This window comes from Neoarius graeffei, chromosome 25, assembly GCF_027579695.1.
Source record: "Neoarius graeffei isolate fNeoGra1 chromosome 25, fNeoGra1.pri, whole genome shotgun sequence".
NCBI classification, from domain to species: Eukaryota; Metazoa; Chordata; class Actinopteri; order Siluriformes; family Ariidae; genus Neoarius; species Neoarius graeffei.
In genome coordinates, this window is record NC_083593.1 from 20,446,302 (window position 1) to 20,470,353 (window position 24,052).

Sequence of the window (24,052 nt, forward strand, 5' to 3'; positions counted from 1 at the left end):
CGGATCTCGTGTTGGACCACCTCTGTGTGCCCGGGGAGTGAGGAGAAGACATCTCGGTTGCGGTCCACCAGCTCTAGGGTCATCTGCCGCTGGTGTGGGGATAGGCCTGGCCCCACCTGAACCTCCTCTCTGGCGGGTTCTTTGGACTCTGTCGGGGGCAAACAACTGAGCAACGCCTCCCTGGCATGCCATTTTTCAAGAGGTTAACATGATATATTTGCTCAGGTTTTCTTTTATCAGGCTGTCTCACCTTATAATTCACTTCTCCTACCCGCTCGATGACCTCATACGGTCCTTGCCAGGTTGCCAGGAACTTACATTCCATGGTCAGCACCAGGACCAGCACTCTGTCCCCCGGCTTAAACTCTCTCGGCTGGGCAGGTTGGTTGTAGGAGGCCTGCTGTTGTTGTTGAGCAGTCTCCATGTGTTCATGCACTATCGGGTAGATGGCCCTCATTCTCTCCTTCATGGCCCCGACATGCTCGATCAGGGTCCGCTGTCTGCAGGGTTGCTCCTCCCAAGCCTCCTTGGCAATGTCCAGCAGCCCTCTGGGTCTGTAAGAAAGCAATAGTTCAAAAGGCGAAAAGCCAGTAGAAGACTGGGGTACCTCTCTTACTGCAAACAGCAGGTATGGCAGCAGCTGGTCCCAATTCCGCCCATCCTTTTCAGTTGCCTTCCTCAGCATGGACTTCAGAGTCCTGTTGAACCATTCGACCCACCCGTCTGTCTGGGGGTGGTAGACAGATGTTCGCAACTGTTTGATTTTCAGCAGGGCACACAGTTCTTTCATCACCCGGGACATGAATGGAGTGCCTTGGTCTGTCAATATTTCCTTTGGAATCCCCAGACTGGTGGAGAGGAGGAACAGCTCCTTGGCTATCTGTTTGGAGGTAGCCTTCCTCAGGGGGATGGCGTCAGGGTATCGGGTCGCATAGTCTCGGATGACCAGAATGCACTGATGCCCCCTGGAGCTTTTTGGCAAAGGCCCAACTATATCCAGTCCAATCCTCTCAAAAGGGGTTTTGATAATTGGTAAGGGGATGAGCGGGTTATGGTATGGGGGTTTAGGCACCACCTTCTGGCATTCTGGGCAACTATGACAGTAATTCTCCATTTCCTTGTGCACTCCCGGCCAGAAGAAACACTGTAAGATTCTTTATTTTGTCTTCTCTACACCTAGGTGGGCCCCCAGTGGATGTGTGTGTGCCAGATTGAGCACAGTTGCCCGGTGGGGCTGTGGTACAAGGAGCTGTTCATGCACTTTGTCATCTTTCTTCACCACCTGATACAGTAGGCCCCATATAATTGCGAAATGGGGGTATGTAGGGCTTGCTCTACCCCCTAACAGCACACCCTCTAGCACCTGCACATTTCTCAAGGCATTTGCAAGTGTGGGATCCTGCAACTGGGCAGTACCATACTGGCCTGTGAGAGAGGGAAGCTCCTCGATGCCTGGGGCGTCTTCCTCGTCAGAGCTCGGAGAGCTTTCCAGGGCCACATTCTCTTCTCCAGTCTCCGGGCCAGTCTCTGTGTCAGCCTGGGTGCCTGTCATCCCTGCGAGGGCAAAAGCGGGGATGCGGGGTTGTGCGGGTTGGACTTGTGTGGTTGCAGGATGAGTCTTACCTCTCTGACTGCAGGGTACCCAGGCTGGCCTCTGTTGGGCCTCTCTCCACAGCAGGTGGAAGGTTGGGCAGTCTCGTCCAATCAAAACAGGAACAGGGAGGGAATCGACCACTCCCACCCTCGCGTGTATAGTCCCCCTGGTGGTGGTCATTTTTAGTTCAGTGGTGGGGTACTCTTTGGTGTCCCCATGGACGCAGGAAACTGGGAGAACTTTGTCAGTGGTCAGACACGATGGATCCATCAGGTCCTTATGCACCAAGGTGACCCGACTACCCGAATCTAACAATGCCTCGACATCACGGCAATTCACAGTCACTGGGCAGGTGGGGGGGGGGGTTGATCTGGGGGCCCGTCTGCAGCCCCGACGAGTGATGCAAACAGCTGGGCAGAGGGGGCACTGGAAGACCCTGCGGTGGGCATAGGCTCGTCCATCGGTTTCCCACACTGCCAAGACATGTGTCCCCTGCCCCCACACCGGAAGCATTGTCGGGTGTCACCATCACAGGGAATCCTAACTGGACCCGGCTGGCTTCTGGCTCCCCCTGGAGCATAGCCAGGTCCTGCTGTGGCTGGGCTGGACCCCTTGGGGTTTTTGGGGTGGCCTCCCCCTGTCAGCAGTGGGGGCGCAGTCCTGGGGTCCTTCCTGGAAGCACGGAGCATTTCTGTTGTGGCCTGGTATTTTCCACAGCTTCAACTATCAGTTCAGCTGTGGTTAGGGCTTGTTGGCTGATGAAGTGCTTCGCCTCATATGGCAGGGCTCGAATGTAGTGATCCATGACAACGGCCTCCACTACTGCAGCCGCTGTGGTTTTCTCCGGTTCCAGCCATCTCCTCGCGATTCTGGAAAGTTCGTGCATCTGCGCACGGGGAGCCTGGTCTGCTTGAAATGTCCAGCTGTGGAAGCGTTGAGCCATACCGAACTTGATGAGCCCATGTCTGCTGAGGATCTCTGTCTTCAGAGCATCATAGTTCGTAGTCTTATCGGGGGTAGGTCTTGGACAGCGTTCAACGATTCTCCCGTTAAAAATGGGACTACCAGTCCAACCCACTGTGCCTTGGGCCATCCTTCCCTAGTGGCCGTGGCTTCAAAGGTGTGCAAGTATGCCTCAACATCGGTAACCCCCATTTTGGAGATAAAATCACTTGCCTTTATTGGGCCAATGCTCCGAACAGCCATCTTCTTCTGTAGTTGCAACTCCTCTGCCTTCAGTTGGTTGGCTTTCCTTTGTTCCTCCAGGAGGGCCTCGCTCACCTGCATTTGAGCCTGCTGGCCTGCAACAAGGGCCTTCAAGATTTCCTCCATCTTGTTATGCAGGGGGCCTATGGTTAACTGGGAAAATTGAGCAATCAAATGTTCAGTGTCCTCCTCATACATACACTATTATGGATGATTGAAATGCCCACATTCTCCACCATATGTGATATCACGAGAGGCTGGCCGGCTCTTGGCGGGACCCTTAAATCAGTGCAAGGACACAAAGGTTAAAATAAATCAAGGTTTTTAATGTTATGCCAGGACGTTAAACAGAAAAGGTAACTCAAAGTCCAATGTTCAAATGAAGAGGGATTCCCAAAAGTCAAACTCAAACAATGTCTCTGGCTTTAGAACAACAAAATTATAGGCAGGTTTCCTTCAGTCCAATATCCCGTTCTCAGAACAAACAAGATCTTCTGCCTTACTTTGAGTCCAGTCAACAATCCCTGTAGTCTTTAGCCTGGTAGCAGCCCAGTAGCAGGCATTCATAACACAGGTAAGTCCTTCAGTGCAAAATCCTTCAGGTAAGAGTTCCAGATAAGCTTCTCAACAAATACTCCACTCAGCAACGGGAGTCCATGAACCTCTCTCCTCTCTCCTCCACATTCACACTGGGAGTTTTTGAGCTCTCACAAAGCCCTCTTATGCCGCTTTTCCACTACAAACGCGGCTGAGCCGTGCCGTGCTGAGTCGAGCTGAGTCGAGCTGAGCGGGGCTGTTGGAGTTGCATTTCGACTACAACCGCGCTGAACCGTGCTGGCTGGAAGTGGGTGGACACATTGGGTGGAGTTAGCGAAAGTGGGTGGACGTCATGTGATGTCGTTAAGCAGCGCAAACAGTGACATCAGTGACAGTGGCGGAACAAGTCAGAGCCGGGCCGGGGGTGGGGCAAATGACCGGGCCCTTTATTAAAGCTCATCATAACATCATTTTAGGGTACAAAATGTCCGCAACTGCGGTGTTTACCAATTTCAACACTACCGGGTGCAACTATGTTATTTAGTACATCAAGTCCTTCAAACGAACATGTAACTCAGAAACAAAAAACATTAGGATACTGTACATGGCTCATAATAAAACATCAATAGCCTATACTGCGCACATTATTTGAAGGGCATACGAATGAGCGCTCAGAGGTTGCAACGGTGACAGGAAGAGTCAGAAATAAAAGGAGGGCGGTGCAAACCTCACTGAATGCACTGTGTTTACCAATTTCAACACTACGGGGTGCAACTATGTTATTTTGTACATTAAGTCCTTCAAACGAACATGTAACTCAGAAACAAAAAAACATTAGGCGACATACTGTACATGGCTCATAATAAAACATCAATAGCCTACTGCGCGCATTATTTGAAGGGCATACGACGAGCCTTGCGCTCCGCGAACTTGTCCACGATGCTCTGTATGTCACTGATTCAGTGATCTTTTAAGCGGTAGTCTCACGACCCGGATAGTAAACAATAAACATGGAGGACATGGAGTCGTTAGTGTTGCTGGTCTTGGTGCTGTGGCTTGCTGTCACCGACAACGCCAACAGATACTGGCAAGAGCGTATAGATGAGGCGAGGCGCATAAGGCTTCAGAAATTCTCGTAATTCGTAATTATTCTTCTTCCGGGTTTGCGGTGTTTACAGATCCCAGCGCGCTCGCGGGGCGTGTGTGGGCATGTGAGGACACTCCTCCTCACCAATCAGTGCACAGGGGAGTGTCTGCTCACGCCCCCAGCCTCACTCGGCACGGTTTGGCTCGCTTCAGCCCCACTCCAAAACGGTACGAGTTTTAGGGGCTAAGCAGGGCTGAAACGAGCTGAGTCGTGCTGGTTTTTGGTAGTCGAAACGCGAGCCGTGTCGGGCTGAAGTGAGCTGAAGCGAGCTGAAGTGAGCTGAAAAAGGGTAGTGGAAAAGGGCCATTACTCATTAGGCCCTCATTGGCCACAGGTCTGTTGCCGTGTTGGGTGCTGAGGGTGAAGTTCCCAACTCCACCACCAGATGGAGTTATAGCTGCCAGAAGGTGGAGCCATCTGCGTGTGACATAGCGCCCCTCGATGATGCAGCCTCTCGGGATAGATAGATAGATTTAATAATATTTTATATTTTGATTTTCGGGCGGCACGGTGGTGTAGTGGTTAGCGCTGTCGCCTCACAGCAAGAAGGTCCTGGGTTCGAGCCCCGGGGCCGGCGAGGGCCTTTCTGTGTGGAGTTTGCATGTTCTCCCCGTGTCCACGTGGGTTTCCTCCGGGTGCTCCGGTTTCCCCCACAGTCCAAAGACATGCAGGTTAGGTTAACTGGTGACTCTAAATTGACCGTAGGTGTGAATGTGAGTGTGAATGGTTGTCTGTGTCTATGTGTCAGCCCTGTGATGACCTGGCGACTTGTCCAGGGTGTACCCCGCCTTTTGCCCGTAGTCAGCTGGGATAGGCTCCAGCTTGCCTGCGACCCTGTAGAAGGATAAAGCGGCTAGAGATAATGAGATGAGATTTTGATTTTCACCACCAGCTTGTGTATCATATCATATCATGAAACCATGATATTTTAGACTAACAGCATACCATAAAATATTTCCAAACTGAAGTGATTTGCTTTCAGGGCACACGGATCCATGTGAAATGCTTAATAGGGAATTTAAAAAAAAAACACTGGATATTAGCTACATCCCAGGATGCTCTCTTTAATTTGGACATGCCAGTTATGTCTGAGTCCTCATATTTGACTTAAAGCTATCAGTAGCATTGTGACATGTTCTCTGAATGTTAAGTTTGTATTTTTAGAGAGAAGAAAGAAGTGCCTCTTCACACTTACAGAAAGTATAATTATATTACAGGGAGCTTTATATCACTTTGTGTGCTGTATGTTAAAAGAGCTTAGTAGTGTGAGCTATGGGAATAGGCTCAGACCTACCATGTCATCTGCTTTGTGTTGTTCTGCTTGATGTTGTCTTTTAAAACAGTGGTGCTTGAAAGTTTGTGAACCCTTTTGAACTTTGGGCAAGTGGTTAGCAAAGTGTAAGTGGTTAGCATGGTCGCCTCACAGCAAGAAGGTTCTGGTTTCGAGCCCTGTCGCCGACGAGGGCCTTTCTGTGTGGAGTTTGCATGTTCTCCCCGTGTCCATGTGGGTTTTCTCCGGGTGCTCCAGTTTCCCCCAAAGTCCAAAGACATGCAGTTAGGGCGGCCTTGGGCTGAAGTGCCCTTGACCAAGGTACTTAACCCCTGACTGCTCCCTGGGCGCTGTTGTGTGGCTGCCCACTGCTCTGGGTATGCGTGTGTGCATGTGTGTTCACTGCTACAGATGGGGTAATGCAGAGGATGAATCTCACTGTGCTTGAAGTGTGCATGTGACAAATAAAGCTTTCTTTCTTCTTTTCTTTCCACATTTCTGCAATAAATATGACTCAAGTCACCATCAGGTTTTCACACAAGTCCTAGAAGAAATAAAGAGACAAAAATATTATACTTGGTAATTTATTTATTAAGGAAAATGATCCATTATCACATACCAGTGAGTGGCAAAAGTATGTGAACCTTTGCTTTCAGTATCTGCTGTGACCCCTGTGTGCAGCAATAACTGCAACTAAACATTTCTAGTAACTGTTGATCAGTCCTGCACATTGGTTTGGAGGAATTTTAGCCAGTTCCTCTGCATCTTGCTGCATGACCCACTTTCTCTTGAGATTAAGTTCATGGACAGATATCCTTACATTTTCCTTTAGAATTCACTGGAATAATTCAGAAGTCATTGTTTCATTAATTATGGCAATCTGTCCTGGTCCAGATGCAGCAAAACAGGCCCAAACCATCATATTACCACTTCAATGTTTCACAGATGGGATTTTTTCACCCCCTGGCATGTGGTGTTTTCTTTTCTCCAAACATAATGCTTCTCATTTAAACTAAAAAATTCTATTTTGGGGGTGGCACGGTGGTATAGTGATTAGCATTGTCGCTTCACAGCAAGAAGGTCCTGGGTTCGAGCCCAGCGGCCGGCGAGGGCCTTTCTGTGTGGAGTTTGCATGTTCTCCTGGTTTCCTGTACAGTCCAAAGACATGCAGGTTAGGTTAATTGGTGGCTCTAAATTGACCATAGGTGTGAGTGTGAATGGTTGTTTGTGTCTCTCTCAGCCCTGCGATAACCTGGCGACTTGTCCAGGGTGTACCCTGCCTCTCACCCATAGTCAGCTGGGATAGGCTCCAGCTTGCCTTTTGGATATGGCAGCGCATGATGAGGATGCTGCGGATACAAGCTCTCCCTACCTGTGCACATTTTTTATGTTTTTTGTGTGTATTTTTGCGTGTTGTTCGTCTGTACCGGACTTCAATATCCACTACAACCGTATGGACTTAATGGACATCGGTTTCCAGCAGAAAATGACAGTTTGTAGCGACTTCCATCGCATGCACAACATTCCGGATGAGATAGGGAGACCAGCGGGGTCTCCGTGGATTGTTATCAGGTCTGGCAGGCGAAGGAGGCGGCATCGGGAGAGGAAGCAAAAGTGAGGCTGCAGAGCCGGCCTGTTGACTAAGCTCAGAAAACAGCCACTCAAACCTCCACTGCCAAGCCTCTACCTCTCCAACGCCAGATCCATGGTAAACAAGACGGACGATTTGGAATTACAGCTGGCTGGAAATCATTACGTTCAAGAATGCTGCACATTAATCATCACAGAGACGTGGCTACATCCACAAATACCCGACGCTTCGGTGCAGCTAGCAGGCCGCACGCTACACAGATCGGACAGGACCAGCGACTCTGGGAAAAAAAGAGATGGTGGGCTTTGCATCTACGTGAATGAAGGTTGGTGTAACAATAGCACTGTACTGGACAGAAATTGTTCCCCGGACTTAGAATTCATGTCGGTGAGATGCAGACCCTTCTTTCTGCCCAGAGAGCTAGCCGCCGTTATCATCACTGCCGTCTACATACCACTGCCGTCTACATACCGTCTACATACCATGAACCGCTCTCTCTCTACTGCTTGACGCCATAAACAATCACCAGTGTGCCTACCCAAACAGTGTGCACATCATCGCAGGAGATTTTAATCAGGCAAATCTCAAAACTGTTTTACCGAAATTTCACCAGCACGTGAAATGTGCAACAAGGGAGGATAAAACTTTAGATCATGTGTACTCTAACCTCAAGAGTGCATATAAAGCCATACCCCTCCCTCACCTGGGACAGTCAGATCACCTCTCACTGTTCCTGGCTCCAGCATACACCCCCCTCAGCCGACAAACAAAGCCCAAAAGACAGACCATTATCACCTGGCCTGATGACGCCCTCCCCCGACTCCAGGACTGCTTTGAACAAACACAATGGGAGACTTTCCACCATGAGGACCTGGCCACATTCATAGACACAGTACTGTCTTACATCAAGTACTGCATGGGTATGGTCACTGTGGAAAAGACCATCCAGGTGTACCCAAACCAGAAACCGTGGATGACCAGCCAGGTCCGCTCACTTCTCCGGGCCCACGATGCAGCCTTCAGATCCAGTGACAGAGCACTCTACAGCACAGTTCGCGCCAACCTGAGGAGAGGCATCAAGGCCGCCAAGGCAGACTACAAGGGGAAGATAGAAGGGCAACTCAACAACCCCCGACAGGTGTGGCAGAGCATACAGTCCCTCACCAACTACAAGGGCTGTGCTGTGACACCTGGGGACTCAGACGCGGCACTGACAGAGGAGCTAAACAGTTTTTTTTGCCCACTTTGAGTCTCAAGCTCAGAACTCAGTCACACCACCCCAACCCCCACTACAACCCACACCAACCTCTGACACCACCCCACTCACCGTGGAGGTGGAGGACGTGAGACGTGTGCTCCGTGCTGTCAACCCCAAAAAGGCCACAGGACCGGATGGAGTACCAGGGAAAGTACTCAAGGCATGTGCTGACCAGCTAGCACCAGTCTTCACTGACATTTTCAATCTCTCACTGCAACAAGCCAACATCCCAACCTGCCTAAAATCGGCCACCATCATCCCAGTCCCCAAAAAGTCACCCACAACCAACCTCAGCGACTTCCACCCAGTAGCACTCACTCCAGTCATCACAAAGTGCTTTGAAAAACTGGTGATGAGACACATCAAAGCCTGTCTCCCCCCCACCCTCGACCCACAACAGTTTGCATACCGGCCAAACAGATCCACTGAAGATGCAATAACCACTGCCCTCCATGCTGCACTGAGCCACCTCGAGAAAAGGGGGAGCTATGTCAGGATGCTCTTCATTGACTACAGCTCAGCCTTTAACACAATAATACCGGACATTCTTATCCCCAAGTTGGCCAACCTGGGGCTCCCACCCTCCACCTGCTCCTGGATTAAGGACTTTCTGGTCAACCGACCCCAGCACGTGAAGCTGGGTCCCCACCTCTCATCTGCCTGCACGCTCAGCACCAGCTCGCCCCAAGGCTGTGTGCTGAGCCCACTACTCTACTCACTCTACACGCATGACTGCAGACCCACCCACCCTGAGAACATCATTGTGAAATTCACAGACGACACAACAGTGGTGGGGATGATCACAGAGGGGAACGAGGCGGCCTACAGAGATGAGGTCCTTAGACTCAATGAGTGGTGTGCCTTCAACAACCTGGCGCTGAACATCTCCAAAACTAAGGAACTCATCCTGGACTTCCGATGGAACAAAGCCGCCCCTGCCCCCCTGTACATCAACGGCGAAAGTGTGGAGCGAGTGGAGTCCTTCAAATTCCTTGGGGTCCACATCTCTGCTGACCTCTCCTGGGCAGCCAACACCACCGCACTGGTTAAAAAGGCGCAGCAGAGACTACACTTCCTGAGAGTGCTCAGGAAGGAGCAACTTGACACAAACCTGCTGGTGACCTTCTACTGGTCAGCCATTGAGAGCCTGCTGACCTATGCTGTGTCAGTGTGGCACTCAAGCTGCACAGAAGTGGACAGAAAAAGACTGCAGAGAGCGACTAACACAGCACAAAAGATCATCGGCTGCCCTCTACCTCCCTTGTCCACCATCTATAACTCCCGGTGCCTAGGCAGGGCAAAGAGCATCATAAAAGACTATACACACCCTGGCTTCCACCTCTTCAACCTGTTGCCCTCTGGCAGGCGCTACAGGGCCATACCAGCCAAAACAAACAGACTCAGGGACAGTTTCTTTCCAAGAGCTGTCACAATACTCAACTCAAGTTTGCACTGAGGAACTGTCATGCTTGAACACCACTGACAAGGTCACCATCACCACAATGCTGCTAACCACTTGATCTCAAACCTAGTCTCTCCTTGTCAGACTGTAAACTGTCATATTTGCACTGTAAATGTCACAAGACTGTCATATTGCACTATCATATCAAGTCAGTTCATCTGTTCTTAGACATCCTCTTCCTTTGTCATTTTAAGTACTGTAAACTGTCATATTTGCACTGTTAATATCATAGCTATCTGTAAACTGTCTTATTGCACTATCATACCAAGTCAGATCATCTGTTTTTTAGTTGCCTACATACTGAAAATAGGCATTTGTACATGCCAGTGCTACCTCTATCACTTGATGCAGCTAGTCACTTTATTCTCAACCCTGTTACTGCTATGCACCTGTGTTCCTTCAGGGACTTGCACAAGTTTATGTATAGTTTATGTATAGTTGTCAGTAGTTTTTTAGTAGTAGTTTTATATTAGTTTTATTGTACATATTTTCCTATTTTTGTTTTAGTATTTATGTGTGCACGTTATGGTGAAGCTTTAAATCTCATTGTACTTGTATAATGACAATAAAGGCTTTCTATTCTATTCTATTCTATTCTATTCTAACCCTATAGAACAGGATAAGCAGCTATGGATGGATGGAGTTCTATTTTAGGCTCATCTGTTCACAAAACATTTTTCCATTCTGGATTATCCACATGATCAAACTGTAGTCGGGTAGCAATGTTCTTCTTGGAGAGCAGTGGCTTTCTCCTTACAGCCAGGCCTTTGTTGTTCAGTATTCTGATGGAGGAGTCATGAATATTTATATTAGCCAATGTGAGAGAGACTTTTACTTGTTCAGAACTTACCCTGAGGTTCTTTGAGTCCTCAAAGACTATTACATGTCTTGCTCTTAGAGTGATCCTTGTTGATCACTCCTGGGGAGAGTAACAGTGATCTTGAATTTCCTCTACCTGTCTGACTGTGGATTGCCAAGTAGTAAATATGACCAAAAGCATTGGAGCTTCTTGCTTGGGAAAATAGCATATGGCTTACTTGATTGTTCAATGGAACACAGTGCAAAGCTATATCATTCTCACTGGCAGTTTGTTCCTAGAACCAGCTGCAGTGAGTCTTAAGGAAAATATTTCTTGATGAAGGATTTATTTTTGTCTGAATAAATTTATTTCAATTCAAGTTTGGATTTTTCTCTTTTTTTCCAGTGCAAGATGAAGTTACTTCTCCAAAAGCTGGATTTTTTTCTAACATTTTTTTAAAACTAATCTTTACAAGGAGTGCCAATAATTGTGGAAGGCACCATTGGTGCCATGACAGGGACTTTCCTTATAATGATGAACTTTATAAGAACCTTAATTTCTGAAAGAACATTCTGATTCATGGATCATTGGTATTTTTGTTGGTGTGTAAGGAAACTAAACATTTTTTCCTACCATGGTAATCTTAAGTGTTACCATAAGAAAGCATTTGTGGTGGAAAATAATTATTCAGTTTATTACTGCCAGCAACAAAAATTGTGGTCCCCAAAATACTCCCACTGAAGAACCTCTTTTTGCAGTAATAAGTGTCTTGATCACTGAACTGCCCATAGAATGACTGTAAAGGAGGGAGGGCCCTTTAACTGAGGCCCTGTCCAAACGGCAACGGATTCAGGTGAATCTGCTAAAATTGTTTATCGTTCCGGCCTGGTATCCGCACGGCACCGGCGTTTTGGGTGCCCCAAAACGAAATCTTTTGAGAATGGGTTCCAGAGTGGAAAAATCTGGCAACGGCGCCATTTCGAAGTCGTCTGGATGAGTAGAATGGATTTGTTTATGATGACGTCACAACCACATGACTGTGAGTGCTTCACGCCGGGTAGAAGTGTAACGAACTCGATGCGAGTTGTCAACAAATTCTATAACTTGGTTCATGAAACGCGCTTACAAAATATTTTCACTGTGAATATTTATTGTGTAATGGTGCAAAGTGAGAGAGAGAGAGAGTGAGAGAATAGCCCTTAGGGCAGAGTCTTTAGTCCAAACACTGCGGAAGCAGTATAACCAAAACCGCGCACCATCCATGCGCTTTCCAAAAACAAAAACAATCCCGCCAGCAAAAATAGGGAAAAAAAGGAGCGATCTCACCTCTTCAGATGTTGGTTTAAGTCCAACAATACATTCCTCAAAAAGGGCGTAGAAGAACAAAGTAATCCATCAACGTGTAGCATTCAATTTATTCCGGACTATTAAAGAATTCTGGAGGATATCAGAATGTTGGCGTACCGGCTTCCATCTACCCCCATTCATTCCTCTTTCCGCGTCTCCATTCAAAAAATGAGCACGTGATTTAAAGGGACTATATCCATAGGATAGGGAGTGAGAAGGTGTGTGCATGTGACAGTGACAGGGTGAGTGACAGGGAAGAACCTAGGCTCAGCGCCTGGCCAGGCTTTCTATGTATTAATTTACATAGACGTTTTAATATGAAATATAAATAAGTGTCTTAGACAATAGATACTATTTTACGCTACTGATTAATAATCAAAACTTTATGTGGCTGATGCTACAGAAGAAGGGGTTTATGCGCATGCGTCCTACTTCTTCTATTGTTCTGGTGTCTCCGATGGGACCGTCTTACAGCGCACGTAGAGGTGTGGCATGTGTATTGCATCGTTTTCAGCAAGCGTTGCGTTGCCATATGTACCTGATATTTTACTGATCCGTTGCCCATGTGGACGCGATATTTTTAAAAAAAAATCTCGTTGCCGTTGTCGTGTGGATGTAGCCTGAGTTTTCATTCTCTGTCCATTTGAAAGGCATGCAAGTGATCAGCTAATCAGAGCACAGTGGACTACAATGGGATGTGATGTCAGTGTCAATGCCTAATGCAAACACAGTTTAGTTTTACTAAGAAAGGAACAGTGACAGTATCTGCCTTGTAACAGATGTAATTTATATTTTTTTGCCTTGATATTTTCTTCCCTTCTCACCGGAAGCATGTGGCTTCTCTGAGGATGTATGTCTAAATGTCAAGGGTTTTTTTTGTTTTGTTTTGTTTTTTGTCAGCTTCTATGTCCAAGAACATGATAAAAGTAGGTCATGTAGTCATTACTTCTTGGAATTTTAAGAAGAGGACACTGGGTGGCTGTGTATTTCATGGCCTCCTTACAGTCTGAGTTGCCATTTTTATCAAACACACATCTGCGCAAAAGTGAAGTCCTGTCTGGTACCTGTCCAAGACTGAAAGTGTTCAGGTGGCCATTATGTCTGGTTCTTCTTTTGTTCCTTACATCTTCAGGTCTAAGTTAGAGACAAAGAGACAGACGTGGTTTTATTAGTTCAGTAAGCTCTTTGAATGCCTTATAAGGTTTGCTTTTTTTGTTTTTTAATAAAACTTTTTTTTTCTGTGTCGTGTTTTGTTTGAGTGACCTCATCCAGACTTCCAGGAGGATAATCATAATAAACAAGCTGCTTTCAGAAAGAAGAATAGTATCGAAATGACTAATGGACTGTGAATAAATCTGAACATTTGTGTGCATGCATATGTGTCAGGGGAACACTATCTGCTTCCAACTCTGTTGTTTCAGTTTCTTAAACCAAATATCCATTTTCTTGATACTCTGACTAAAGGAGTGACTGGCTCTGTTCAACAAATGGAAACTCTCTTGCTTCTGTTGTGCTGTTCACAGCACTGTGGATTAGGGTGAACATTAGACAGTAGGAATATAATATAATTGACAAGAAATACACTATCTGGCCAAAAGTATATGGACACAGGGCCATCACACCCATATGGGCTTGTTGAACATTCCATTCCAAAACCACTGACATTAATATAAAGTTGGTCCTCCCTTTGCTGTTATAATATCCTCCACTCTTTTGGGAAGGTCTTCCACAAGATTTTGCGTGCCTGTGGGGATTTGTTCATTCAGCCACAAGAGCATTAGTAAGGCTAGGTGCTGATGTCAGGCAAGAAAGGCTAGCAACAATTCAGCTTTCCATTTCATCCAAAAGGTGTTCAGTGGTGTCAGAGTCAGGCTTTTGTGTAGGCCACTCAAGTTCTTCTGCACCAAGCTTAGCAAACCTCTACATGGATCTTTCTTTGTGCACAGGGACACTGGCACTATCATCCTGGTACATGTTTGAGCCCCTTAGTTCCAGTGAAGGGAGAACTTAAAGCTGAAGCATATTCTATACAACTGTATGCTAACCAACTTTTTTGGCAACAGTTTGAGGAATGACCACATTTGGCTGTGGTGGTCAGGTGTTCACATAATTTTGGCCATATGATTAGATTATTTGTATTTGAGTATTTGAGCACTTAATATTGTTTGTGGAAAAGTACTCCTTGTGGACCAAACTGTTGGGGAGAACAGGGAGACTTGGGACAAGTTTTCAGCTTTTGTAGATTGTGTGAAATTCTTTGCAGGTAGTATCACATTCATATTGTATTAGTGAGTATTTACTATACTCTCTTACCATAACATTAGTTTCTCAGCTTGTCACATACACTCACTGGCCACTTTAATCAGAACTTGTTCTTGATTCTAGGATTCCTGTTCTTGGCTAGCAGGAGTGGAACCCAATGTGGTCTTTTGCTGTTGCATGCCAAGATGCTTTTCTGCTCACCATGGTTGTAAAGAATTGCTATGAGTTGCTGTATCCACCCTGGCAGCTCGAACCAATCTGGCCATTTTCCTCTGACCTCTCTTATCAACAAGGCATTTCCACCCACAGAACTGTCACTCAATTTTTTTTCACACCATTTTGTGTAAACTCTAGATACTGTTGTTTGTGAAAAGCCCAGGAGATCAGTAGTTTCTGAAACACTAAAACCAGTCCATCTGGTACCAACACCCATGTGACAATGAAAGTCACCGAGATCACAATTTTTCCCGTTCTGATGTTTGAAATGAGCATTAACTGAAGCTCTTGATTTGTATCTGCATCATTTTATGCATTGTGCTGCTGTCAAGGGATTGACTGATGAGATAACTGCATCAAACAGCAGGTGTATGGGTGGACCTAATAAAGTGGCTGGTGAGTGTATACTGGCCTTCAGGCTTCACTTTTTCTGTCATTATTTTTTGTGAGGAGACATGAGACATTGAGGGGAGATATAGGACATTATGTTGGGAGATTTGGGACATAGTGGGGAGATATGGAACAAAAATAAAATACCTAGGCCTGCATGTTTAATTTTTATTTATTATCAAAACTTGTAACATAACTGTATGAACACAGAATGCTGGTACAGCTATAGAAAAATGTCAGTTTACCCAAACCAGACTAGACAAAACAGTTCCATTTTCAAGAAGGAATGAACTATGCTTAATCCTCATGCAGGTACACACCCACATTTTTAACAAAAAATTTAAACAAATTTATATTTTTAAACCATAAGGAAAAAGAAAAAAAATAACATGAACTGTCCCAGCTCTCCCCATTTGGATATTTTGAAAAAATAAATAAATAAATAAAAATCCTTAAATGTTTCTCCCCGGGGCGGCATGGTGATGTAGTGGTTAGTATGGTCGCCTCATAGCAAGAAGGTCCTGGGTTCAAGCCCAGCGGCTGGCGAGGGCCTTACTGTGTAGAGTTTGCATGTTCTCCCCAAGTCTGCAAGGGTTTCCTCCAGGTTCTCCGGTTTCCCCCACAGTCCAAAGACATGCAGGTTGGGTTAACCGGTGGCTCTAAATTGACCGTAAGTGTGAATGTGAGTGTGAATGGTTGTCTGTGTCTATGTGTCAGCCCTGCGATAACCTGGCGACTGGTTCAGGGTGTACCCCGCCTCTCGCCCATAGTCAGCTGAGATAGGCTCCAGCTTGCCTGCGACCCTGTAGAACAGGATAAACGGCTACAGATAATGGATGGATGGATGTTTCTCCCCATTATTTCGAACAAACCCCAAATTCACCAGCATACATCCATAGAATGGAGGTGGAGGCGAAGTAGAAAATACAGAAATACTGTATTTAACTGCACATACCCTGCTGCAGTGTCCAGCTTCATGACTCCAAAAGAAGTAGGTTACTCTAAGGGGCAGCATCTAACTCATCTCATCTCATTATCTCTAGGCGCTTTATCCTGTTCTACAGGGTCGCAGGCAAGCTGGAGCCTATCCCAGCTGACTATGGGCAAAAGGCGGGGTACACCCTGGACAAGTCGCCAGGTCATCACAGGGCTGACACATAGACACAGACAACCATTCACACTCACACCTACGGTCAATTTAGAGTCACCAGTTAGCCTAACCTGCATGTCTTTGGACTGTGGGGGAAACCGGAGCACCCGGAGGAAACCCATGCGAACGCAGGGAGAACATGCAATCTCTGTACAGAAAGGCCCTCGCCGGCCACGGGGCTCGAACCTGGACCTACTTGCTGTGAGGTGACATCGCTAACCACTACACCACCGTGCCGCCCCACCCCTAAAAATATAATATTTATATAGCCAATTGGGAATAGAATTTATTTCATATGACCACTTTGGAAAGCCTGTCAGCAAACAGGTAAGAAAACAAGCAGATATTTGCATAGGACTTCACTATTTCAGGCAGACACACGAAATAAAGAAAATAAGCATACTACATCATCTATACATAACATATAGTGTAGTGATTCTCAACTGGTTTTGTTTCAGGACACGCATTTTATGTTGGACATCAAGTTGCGACCCAACACTACCCTAAAGTTTTTATCATATGGAAGTAAACAAAGAAATGCATATTCACTTTGAATAATAATGTTATTAATACTACTAATAATTACTGAATTGCATAGTAAGGATCTGAGTAACTTTGACAAGGGCCAAATTGTGATGGCTAGATGATTGGGTCTGAAATAAAATAGGTAATAATCATTTACTATTACAGATAACAAGAAATAAATCAGCTTACATGTTGGGTTGTTAATGTGGTACCTCATAAGCATACAGTGAAAATATCAGTTCATTAAATGCAATGCACATGCTTAATCAAGTGCAAAATTAATTGTTCACATAATATTCAACACAGATATGGACAAATTTGTTGGTACCCTTACAGCTCATTGAAACAATGCTTTATTTCTCCTGAAAAGTGATGAAATTAAAAGCAATCTTCTCACATATACCTGCATGCCTATGATGTGTCATAAAGTAAAGCAAAAAAGTGTGAAAAGAAATAAATTATTGCTTATTCTCCAAAGATATTCTAAAATGACTTGGACATATTTATTGGTACCCTTAGAAAATATTGTAAATCATTGGATTATAGTGATATTTCAAACTAACCTTTTTTTTTTAATTAGTGGCAGATGTTTTCAACCTTGTAATCAGTCATTTGATTTATTTGAATGGTGAAAAGTCGTCACTCTGCCATTTGGTATCGTTGTATGTACCACGTTGAACATGGAAGCAGGAAAAATGGGCAAGTGTAAGGAACAGAGAAACAGAGAAACAAACAAACAAACAAACAAACAAACAGAGAAAGCAAAGGAGAGAGTTGTTTTAGGAAATCAGAAAGAAAATTATAGACAAGCATGTTAAAGGCAAAGGCTATAAGACCAACTCCAAGCAGCTTGATGTTCCTGTGACTACAGTTGCAAATATTATTAGAAGTTTCAGTTCCATGGGAATGTAGCTAACCTCCCTGGATGTGAGTGCCATAGGAAAATTGACCACAGATTGAACAGAAGCATAGTGCCAATGATAGACAAAGACAACTAACTGGCTAAAACAGAAAGGTGTCAGCATTAACTTTTTCAGCAGTTTGTGCTACAGTGGCCCTTCTGTGGGATCGGACCATATGGGCTAGCCTTCGTGCTCCATGCAAATTGATGAACCTTCGACACCCATGACCCTGTCGCTGGTTCACTGGTTGTACTTCTTTAGACCACTTTTGGTAGGTATTAACCACTGCATACCAGGAACACCCTACAAGATGTGCCATTTGGGAGATGCTCAGACCCAGTCATCTAGCCATCACAGTTTGGCCCTTGTCAAAGTCACTCAGATCCTTACACTTGCCCATTTTTCCTGCTTCCAACACATCAACTTCAAGAACTGAATGTTATCTTGCTGCCTAATATATCCCACCCCTTGACAGATGCCATTGTAGTGGCATAATCAGTGAAATTCACTTCACCTGTCAGTGGTCATAATGTTATGGCTGATCAGTATGGAGGTTCACTATGGTTTTTCAGTTTAGAGTAATAGAAATGAAACATGCTATGCCTTTGCACATAAGGATTCTACTGGCTTCTGACATTTCTTTCCAAAGTCCTATCAGTGACTCATTATAATGAAAAGCATTGCTGCTGACAAAGGTGGAAATGAGCTGCTTCACATTAGTCAAACTAATGTGACAAAAAGAGAAGAATGGGAATGGAGAGCTAAGAAAAAGAGAAGAATGGGAATGGCGCGAGCTTTGTTATCCTGCCATTATATAATGATGGCTTTGCTTTAGCTTGAGGATAATAATGTGCGTTGTCATTTGGTCATCATCATCATCAGCAGCAGCATGGTAGGCCTGTTTGATTTGTGAGATGCTGTGGATAGAATGCAATACTGATGGTAACCAGTAGAGAGAAAGCTAGAGAGTAGGCATCAGTTGCAACATTGTGTGAGCTCTCCTCTCTCTCTCTCTCTCTCTCTCTCTGTCTCTGCTAAATGACAAATTACTGTTTTGTGGCGTCTGAAAGCCTGAGCTGATTTATAATGGATAATACTGGCAGAGTATTCACTGAGTATTCATTCACTGACTCAATGCCAATACATCTGGTACTAAGTCTTACGGTATGTCAGGACGGTAGAATCTCTGAGCAGGTTTTCCTCTCAAGTCGTCACATAAATAAGGCCAGCTCGATTGGAACAACGAAACTGTAAAATGTGGCACACAAGTATAATATTGTTGAATTTCCATGTGTTGTCATGGATGAAAGGGGTGTAATAGTGATTCATTCGTGTGTTTTTAAAACTATTAATTTCTGTTCTGGTGTTGTTTGTTTAATGTCATTTATAGTCCGTTTCTCTCTATTCAGGGATTTTGCTGAGAACCATATTGAGGTGCTGAACTACTCCACTTTCAGTTCATGTCATGAGCTCACAGTACTGTAAGTTTTTTAATGCCTTTAATGGGTTTTTGTTTGCTTGTTTGTTTGTTTGTTTGTTTGTTTGTTTGTTTGTTTTATTCAGTCCCATACTTAATGTTTGCTGGTGTTATGGTGTTACTGTACAGTCAAATTATAATACAGTGGTAATAATAATGGAATGAAATTCTGCATCTCATTCTCATCTCATTATCTCTAGCCGCTTTATCCTGTTCTACAGGGTCGCAGGCAAGCTGGAGCCTATCCCAGCTGACTACGGCGAAAGGCGGGGTACACCCTGGACAAGTCATCACAGGGCTGACACATAGACACAGACAACCATTCACACTCACATTCACACCTACTGTCAATTTAGAGTCACCAGTTAACCTAACCTGCATGTCTTTGGACTGTGGGGGAAACCGGAGCACCCGGAGGAAATCCACGCAGACACGGGGAGAACATGCAAACTCCGCACAGAAAGGCCCTCGCCGGCCACGGGGCTTGAACCCGGACCTTCTTGCTGTGAGGCGACAGCGCTAATCACTACACCACCGTGCCGCCACATTCTGCATCTCATTCATTCATTCATTCATTCATTCATTATCTCTAGCCGCTTTATCCTTCTACAGGGTCGCAGGCAAGCTGGAGCCTATCCCAGCTGACTACGGGCGAAAGGCGGGGTACACCCTGGACAAGTCGCCAGGTCATCACAGGGCTGACACATAGACACAGACAACCATTCACACTCACATTCACACCTACTGTCAATTTAGAGTCACCAGTTAACCTAACCTGCATGTCTTTGGACTGTGGGGGAAACCGGAGCACCCGGAGGAAACCCACGCGGACACGGGGAGAACATGCAAACTCCGCACAGAAAGGCCCTCGCCGGCCACGGGGCTCGAACCCGGACCTTCTTGCTGTGAGGCGACAGCGCTAACCACTACACCACCGTGCCGCCACATTCTGCATCTCATCTTTGGAAATGATTTTGGTCATTTCTATAACTATTAACATACACACAGACTATAAGATAAGTTGAACCAGAGACCCTGAGGCTGTGAGGTGCCAATGCTACACACATCACCATGCCACTTTGCAACTGATATGTTCCCTTTAAAAAGTAGACTACCCTGAATTTTCATGTGGTACTTCAGTATATATGTAGGTAAATTTTCTACCCCCATGTTCAGTCTTTCCTTTTGAGTCCCTCTGAAACATTGGGATTTGAAGGGAAAAAAAATTGTGATTCAGGATAGAAACGTGTTAAATGTTTACTGTTTGTACATAAGGAAAATAGGGGCGGTGCCAGAGATTTTCTTTTGCTGGTGCTTAACTTTTTAGAGAGGTTGCTCTGAAAATTAGGGTTTCCCATTACTGTGCCAGTCGACAATTTAAAGGAGAACTGAAGTCATTTTTAAACTTGCTTTATTTCTTAATTAATGTGTTATTCAATTATGTTTTCCGTTTTAGTAACCTTATATCATGACTCGTATTGGCAACTAATCGCAATTAAATATTATACTTATCAGCCTATTTGGTTTTTAGCCATGTTGATTTTAGTTCGTTTGGTCCACAGCAGGCGTCGCTTATCCATGTGATCTTCACGAGACTTGTGCGAGACTTCGAAACGTGAAGTGTCAGCCAGGTGTCAGTGCTGCCATTTTGAAAACTGTTTTCCAAACTAAATATTGCACAAAAACAAGTTTAAATGACAATTACTGCCTACTTTTTTCAAACTTTCCTGATTGCTTTCAAAACAAACAAAACTTCCAGCTTGATCACGTCAGCATTCGAAAGAGGGCATGTGCGTCTTTTGACAACGTTGGCAGATGTCGGTCACTTTGATTTCCGCTATACGTTTTACTTCCGTCCTACGATGTCTTGCACAGGTCTCAACGAATCTCGTTTACGGCCATTGTTTTGACATATGGACTGATATATTACATACCGTAGCATATTTCAAACACTCATAACTTGCTATAGCAGTGACAAAATAGCTGTCAAAAATGCATTCATATATTTAATAAAATGAGATAAATAGAATTTTGATAATAAAAAATTTGCCTTCAGTTCTCCTTTAATTACCTCCGCCAAGGAGATTATGCTGACAGTTTATTTGTCTTGACCTTAAGCAGAATTATGCAAAAACTACTAGTCCAATTTTCATGAAATTTTGTGGAAAGGTGTAGCATTGGCTGAGGAAGAATCCATTAAATTTTGGGGTGGATCTGACGTTTGGTCTTGGCGGAGGTCTGCGCTCTGCAAGTGCCCTTCTAATTTCTACTGAAACACTTCCAACACACACACACACACACACACACACACACACACACACACACACACACACACAGAGCACCCCAGGGTTCCTACACAGTATGGAAAAGTATGGAATTTGATTTTAGTAATTTCCAGGTCTAGATAAGGTTGGAAAAAGGAAAATAGAGTATGGAAAAATATTTCTCTTTCCAGACTATTGCCCCTACCTTGTTTTCTAAATTATAAAATTAAGCCAAAATGTTCAAATTAGTGTGAGTTTGTGGCAGCAGGGACGTGGTCATGTGTCAGTCTGTGAATGGAGGGCGGAGTTAGGGAAGGTAAGTGGCAGAATCACTACACCTGATGGGAATTAACCTGTGTTTGTGTGTCTTCCCCAGTGACCGTGCCCTATAAAGAGGAGAGGGAGAGCAGAGGAAGGGAGCTCTCCCCCAACCTGGACACTTGTGTGCGTGCATGTGTGTATGTATGTGAGAGAGTGAATATAAAAGCTGAAAAGCTAAAATAAAAGAGTTTTTGAGAACTCAGTTCTGGCCTGCCATGCTTCTGTGCTCCACCCACCTAGAACTCTTGCTACAGTGGTGCTGAAACCCGGGACTCAGAGTACGGAAGAGAACAGCCCCATGGAGTCCTCCCCCTTCAAGGACCTGGTCCATGCCCTCGCCACGGCACAACAGAGCCAGCACCAGGCGCTGATCGCCCTCCGGAAGGAACAAGAACAACGGTTCGAAGCCCTGGTGCTGGCGCAGCAGGAAGATTGCCAGGCATTCCAGCACCTGCTCACGTCGGCGGGGTCCGCCATCACCACCGGCATGGACCCTCCCCACCTCATCCTAACAAAGGACGACCCTGAAGCCTTCCTCACTCTTTTTGAGCAGGCAGCAGAAGCGTGGGGTTGACCAGTGGAGCAGCACACGGCGTGCCTCCTCCCCCTGATAGCGGGCGAGGCGCAGCTGGCTGCGCTACAGCTCTCCGCTGACAGCTGGCTGGTCTACGCTGACCTCCGCAGGGCCATCCTCCAACGTGTGGGGCGCACACCGGAACAGCAGCGGCAGCGCTTCTGCGCGCTGCGCTTGGAGGAGGTCGGCTGGCCGTTCGCGTTTGGCCAGCAGCTCCGGGATGCCTGCCGGCGGTGGCTGAGGGCCGACAACCGCGACGCTGAGGGAATCATTGACCTGGTGGCCCTGGAACAATCCGTCGTCTGACTTCTGGAAGGAACCGCAGAGTGGGCCCAGTGCCATCGCCCAGCATCACTGGATCGGGCCATCGAGCTGGCAGAGAACCATATGGCGGCTGTTCCAATGGCAGGACGGTGTGTCCCCTTTTCTCCCCCTCTTCTCTCTCTCCCTCTCCCTCTGTTCCCCGTCCTACCCCCACTCCCCCACCACGGAGTTGGGGGCCGGCTCCACCCCAGCCAGCCCGCCGCACCTGCAGTGCCCTACTGTTTCCTACTTCTGTGTCTGTGTCTTCCCCCCCTCAGGGGAGTGAATTCCGGAACACCAGTGCAGAGGGAGAGCCTGGGCCGGTATGCTGGTGCTGCAGGGAGCCGGGGCACCTCCAGCATCAGTGCTCAGCAATGGAGGTGGGCGCGGTGGTCTGGATCCCTGATGTGCCAGAGACCGCCCTCGATCGGGCCGGAGCGTATTGCATACCGGTGAGTATCCAAGGGGATACGTATCAGGCTTTGGTGGACTCTGGCTGTAATCAGACCTCAATCCACCAAAGCCTGGTGCAAGACGAGGCACTGGGGAGGGCACAATTGGTGAAGGTGTTGTGTGTGCATGGGGATGTTCACAACTACCCTTTAGTGTCAGTCCACATTCTATTTCGAGGGGAGAAATTTAGAGTAAAGGTGGTGGTTAATCCTCGCCTTACCCACTCGATAAATTTGGGGACTGATTGGCTGGGATTTGGGGAATTAATGACTCATTTAGTGAAGAGTGGGGCCTGCCATAGTTTAGCGGGGGGATGTCCCAGTGTGGCACTGGCGGTAGCAGCTGTCACAGAGCCGTCTACATCATCACCACGTCAAAGTGAGGAGCAGCAGGCTCCTCCTCCCTCTCTCAGGGAATCCCTCGTAGATTTCCTGTTAGAGCAGTCATGGGACGGGACTCTGCGGCATGCGTTTGACCAAGTGAGAGTAATCGATGGTCAAACGCTCCAGCCAAACGCCACACCGTCCTTCCCCTATTTCTCCATTATGAAGGATAGGTTATACCGAGTGACGCAGGACATTCAGATTAAAGAACCGATAACTCAGCTTTTAATCACAAAGAGCCGCCAGGAACTTGTATTCCAGGCAGCTCACTTTAATCCCATGGCCGGACACTTGGGGCGGGATAAGACACTAGCCCGAATAATGGCCCGGTTCTATTGGCCAGGGATTCGCGGCGATGTCCGTAGGTGGTGTACGGCATGCTGCAAATGCCAATTAGTAAATCCCGCGGCCATTCCAAAAGCGCCTTTGCGCCCTCTGCCATTAACCGAGACCCCTTTTGAAAGAATTGGGATGGATCTCATCGGGCCATTAGATCAGTCAACACGAGGATATCGCTTTATTTTAGTTCTGGTGGACTATGCAACGCGATATCCAGAAGCAGTGCCTCTTCGCAATATCTCAGCATGCAATATTGCAGAAGCACTCTTCCGCGTCATCTCC

General features: G+C 46.3%; 1 protein-coding gene across 4 annotated transcripts in view; it reads left to right on the plus strand.

The window, feature by feature from the left end:
- rxfp2a (relaxin family peptide receptor 2a) overlaps positions 1-24,052 on the plus strand; it is a 202,894-nt gene that overhangs the window by 139,353 nt on the left and 39,489 nt on the right. For all 4 annotated transcript variants that reach the window (XM_060909647.1, XM_060909646.1, XM_060909649.1 and 1 more), the window contains one exon: positions 19,066-19,137. In XM_060909647.1, coding sequence (XP_060765630.1) covers positions 19,066-19,137 — 72 coding nt within the window. The remainder of the gene's footprint in view (positions 1-19,065; positions 19,138-24,052) is intronic.